Source organism: Adiantum capillus-veneris, chromosome 2, assembly GCF_014529385.1.
Source record: "Adiantum capillus-veneris isolate H3 chromosome 2, ASM1452938v2, whole genome shotgun sequence".
NCBI classification, from domain to species: domain Eukaryota; kingdom Viridiplantae; phylum Streptophyta; class Polypodiopsida; order Polypodiales; family Pteridaceae; genus Adiantum; species Adiantum capillus-veneris.
In genome coordinates, this window is record NC_140932.1 from 131,645,584 (window position 1) to 131,650,109 (window position 4,526).

General features: G+C 43.2%; 2 protein-coding genes across 3 annotated transcripts; both read left to right on the top strand.

The window, feature by feature from the left end:
- Positions 1-450: 450 nt before the first annotated feature.
- LOC147463639 (uncharacterized) lies at positions 451-4,202 on the top strand. 2 transcript variants are annotated; one of them, XM_086489893.1, is made up of 3 exons: positions 451-509; positions 3,206-3,293; positions 3,473-4,202. In XM_086489893.1, exons 2-3 carry the CDS (start codon positions 3,234-3,236, stop codon positions 3,686-3,688), a joined length of 276 nt encoding a protein of 91 aa, XP_086346019.1. In that variant the 5' UTR covers positions 451-509; positions 3,206-3,233; the 3' UTR covers positions 3,689-4,202. The 2 variants fall into 2 exon arrangements, with proteins under 2 accessions (XP_086346019.1, XP_086346014.1); XM_086489888.1 differs by lacking the exon at positions 451-509 and having other exon boundaries at positions 3,162-3,293.
- On the top strand, positions 1,760-3,105 carry LOC147463640 (uncharacterized). The gene has a single exon (XM_086489880.1). It carries the CDS (start codon positions 1,912-1,914, stop codon positions 2,854-2,856), a length of 945 nt encoding a protein of 314 aa, XP_086346006.1. The 5' UTR covers positions 1,760-1,911; the 3' UTR covers positions 2,857-3,105.
- Positions 4,203-4,526: the final 324 nt, after the last annotated feature.

Consider the following 4,526-nt stretch of genomic DNA (forward strand, 5'->3'; position numbering starts at 1 on the left):
CTCCTTTTACGTTTCATTCTGTTAAGTATGGAGCCTGATTTATCCCTTTGCAAATTTTTATGTTAAAAACACACATTTATAACGCTCCCGTTATGAGAAGAAACCATCGTGCGTGAAGAAAAATCAATTATCAAAAATCAAAATTTTAATTGTCGAAATATTTTTTTTCGTCGAATATTATGGCCGAACGACGAGCGAAAAGTGGTTGAAAAACGGTCAGTCGAAAGTCAATGGACGGTGGGCGGTTGCCGAATTCAATGGTCGGTGATCGATTTCAAGATGAACTTGTCTTCTCAAGAGCGGCCACACATGAACGCATTGGAGAGTCCAAGTCGGACTTGTCAACACAAGGGCGGCTACACACGGCTGCCTCTCATGAGAGAGGGCATCCCTTTTGGCCTACAAAAGGAGGCCTCTTCTATACACAAAAACGGATTGTAAAGCATTGTGGTGCATTGTGAAGTTGATGTGAGGTGGTGAGAGTGAAGCAAAGCGAGAGCTCCAAAAAGGTATAATCCCTTTGTAATCTACTTCTTGCTTTGAAGTACTAAATCCATTGATTGACTGCTTTCTTGTGGACGTAGCTCACATTGGGTGAACCACGTATATTGTGTGTGCTCTTTCTCTCTCTCTCTCTCTCTCTACTTTATAATCTCTCATGTGTGAAAATTATCTCTCTCCATTAAGTAAACTACTCAATTATCTACTTAGCTGTGTCCTATTTCTTAACACAATAAAGAGAAATCTAGATTTTAAAGAAATTTTGCCCGACACAAATTTCAGAATGGGGTCTAATCTTCATGATTTATGCTAGCTTGAAGCTCCAAAATGATTTTGACCTAGCTAACTACATATGATCATAAAATTTCACAAAATCATTGCCACATTCTTGGGAAGAGCTTTGACAAGCCAAATTTACCTCTTTATCAGCACTAGACCTTGAGGTTTGGATATTTGTTTTTGTATGGTTTCCTTTACCATTTTCACTTTACAAACATAAAAACAATAGAAAGATATAAGTATTTCATTAGATTTTTGACAAAACAGCTCCAAATTTTGATGGCAATTTTTGCCTCGAAACCTACCACAAATTTCTTAAAATAGGGGGTAATTTCAAGTAACAAGAATTTTCCTCTAATTTTCACCTCATAAACTAGCTACCATGTAAACAAGCCGATACTAACACGCAGATGGCAACGCTGTCTGTTGTTAGAGAGAGAGAGAGAGAGAGAGAGAGAGAGAGAGAGAGAGAGAGAGATCTCTTGACTGCTTTGGCAATGCAGACGAGAGAGAGTTAGAGAGAAAGATACGCTATTTTTGTTAGTAAGCCTAAAAAATAGCCTAGAAAGCCTAAAAAATGTGTACACAATTTGGTAAGAGCCGGGTCGCGCCCAATATTAGTAGGGACAGTGGGAAGAAGAGATGATCCCTGGTCGCACTGTAGGGAGGAGAGTAGGGTTGCAAAAATTGTGCTGAAAAGCCGCATGAGTAGAACAATCACATTGGTTGAAAACAGGAGAGAAACGCATTGGATTTCACTTTTCCTAAATCATAGCCTAGCCACTTCATTTTCAGCAAGACTAGTGGGGCGATTGCAGCACTACGAGAATTGAGAAAATCGTCCAAAAAAGGCAGATTCCATCTCCGGCTCCCCCTGCTACTAGTATAGAGTGCGACTCGGCTCTAAACACGACTATATCACTACCTGGAAGCATATAGTGCCAACAAGACATAGAAATCAGCTTGGCAAAATAGATACAAACACACTTGAGTGTTCAATTACAAAAGTAGTGTTAACAACGATCTAGGGTTATCAGTAGACGTTTGGATTGTTCGCAGGTCGACGGGTGTCTAGGGTTAGGGTCTGGTTTAGGGAAGAGCACAGAGGGTTCTGATTGTAAACAGGTCGCCATGCCGGCAACAGCAGGACGAGTGCGGATGCCCGCAAACAACAGGGTGCACAGCAGCGCAGCCCTTCAGACTCACGGCATTTGGCAGAGTGCGATCGGCTACGATCCGTACGCGCCGGACCAGAAGCAGCCGCCTCCTGCTGCAGATCGTGATGCCCAAGCTTCCCTCGCTGCCCCTTCTGCAGACCAGCAAAACACATATGACAGTTTTCAGGGTCTTCTTGCTCTTGCTCGTCTCACTGGATCTAATGCAGACGAAGCCCGTGGTGCCTGCCGCAAATGTGGCCGTGTTGGCCATCTTCCATTTCAGTGCCGTAACTTCCTCAAGGATGAATCAGCCTCCGCTGCTGCCGCCGCCGCCGCCGCCGCTGTGTCAATTGTTTCTGGTCATCTGGAGGGGGGGAATGGCTCATCACATCGAAAAGATCGCACCCATGTTAAGAGCAGTCGCAAGGGTCATGCAGCTTCTGATTCCTCATCTGAAGATGAAGAATTCTCTGACACTGGTGATAGCGGGATCTCTGATAGCTCTGCAGACTCTGACATGGAGCGTGCAATTGCTGCAAAGTTTGGCAAGGGTATATTGAAGAGTCTTTGCACGAAGAGTAAGCCCACTCACTCCAAGGAACGCTCTAGTCAGAAGAGATCACATTCAAAGAGGAGCAAGTCCAAGAAAGAGGATGAGAGTGATGTGGGCCATAAGAGAAAAGCAAAGCACAGCTCAGGGTCAAAAAGGAGCCGTAGTAGTGTTTCAGACTCTGAGCCTGAGGCAAGCAGCGAAGAGGAGGTCAAAAAGAAGAAGAGGAGGCATTCTCACAAGCATGGAAGTAGTAGGCGCAAGCATCACAGCAAACATTCAGACGATGTGTCAGAAAGGAAAAGGGGAAGTCATTCAAAGAAATCAAAGTCATCCCATAAACATCGCAGGGACAGCGAGTCTGATTGAGTGCATTTTCAAGTTTAGTGCTGGTGGCTCGTGCAAGTTGCTTTCAGTGGTAGAAGGATCACAGCTGGCATTCAATATATTCAATTTAAGGCTCTACTGCTTTCTAGGGGCATAAGGCTTTGAAAGTGCTGGGCTGGAGGAGGAAACTTACATCTTTCTGAAAACTTTGTAACATTATACATTATGTATCATTGCAATGTTACTGCCTGGCCATTTCTGGCTATAAAGTTGCTTGTTAATTTGGTTGTATGCTTTGTTCTCTGATATAGCCTGGTGTGAGAGCTACATTTATCAGCTTATCTTCAAGTGCAAGAGGTCTTCATGTTGCTTATGATTACGTGATGTACAGAAAACAAGGTTTCCTACTGAGAGATGTGATGAACGTTTACCAAGATGCAATGGGAGGTTATCCCACGATTTGGTTTTCTAGACAGCAGGTAAGCAGTTATTTCAAGTTTATGAGTTCAATTTGTAGTACTATGCATAGTGAGGGTACTGGTTGCTTTTAAGGCTAATGTCGAGGTATATCAGGTGTGGGTGTCAGCTGTCTCTCCTGTCGGATACTTGTGGCTGCATTTGATTGCTTCCTTATTTGCATTTACTATTATGGTTGCAGCCTTTGAGTGCTAGACCCAGCTGGATTGTAATTTATCACCATGTTCAACGCTATGCTGCTACTGTTTCGAATCAGGAAACAATAGCCTGCAGGCTGGTCCTTGAAACGTCGAGCGCTAAATATAGGAAACACCAGGGATGTGCTCGGTGGAGGAAGATAGGCACATGGAAAGGCCCAACCTTGGCACCCATATCAAACTTTATAGAAGCTTTGTGAGTGTAAACTGTTCTGTTTTGTCGATTCCTTCGCAAGTTGTGTTGGTTAGTGCTTTAGAGATGGACACGTGTAGGTCCCAAAAGCATCATTGTTCATTTCTTGCATGCTTTGCAAGGAGCGGCAGCTTCCTCTTGTATTGTATCATACAAAACTGCAAGTGGCTTATAGGGGCTAAAGTTATAGTTTAAAAATTTACCAAAGATACAACTTGGATATGAGCTAGCAGTCAATAGCTAGTGTTTCCCTCCGTCTCTCACAACATCGAAACACCCCCCCGCCTGGAAACGCAGAAATGGCATTCCAGCCCTGGCGTTTCCTGCAGCACAGATTCTAAGGGTCATTACCATATGATTCAGTAATGTATCGAGATGTGGGCTGGCTGGTTACAAAAACTAAGTTATGGTGTTCCTCGGGACTTATTGTCATGGAGTACAAAAAGATATATCGTACTTTCTCAACCACACAAACACATTCATACACTCATTTTGATGCCTAATGTTAGAAGCATTGTGGACTGGACTATGGCTATCTTGTAGACTGTTTTAGTGTTACATTTTTTTGTACGGATTTATTGCATTCTTTGGATTTCCTTGTTCCTCCCCCACTTCTCAGATTCTGTGCATGCTAATAAGAGGGTTCATGCATTGTCTTGTCTACCGTGGATTTGTAGGACACTGTATTATTGCAAAATGGCCCTTTTGTTACTCTTGATCTTCACATTGGCGTATTCCTCGCTTGAGTGCATGTGTGCATCGCAACATGGCATTGCATGTTACGTGTCCTTTAAAATGTTTTTGAAATGAAGAGAAAAAGCTTTGCCTTTGAGATAATGGGTCTC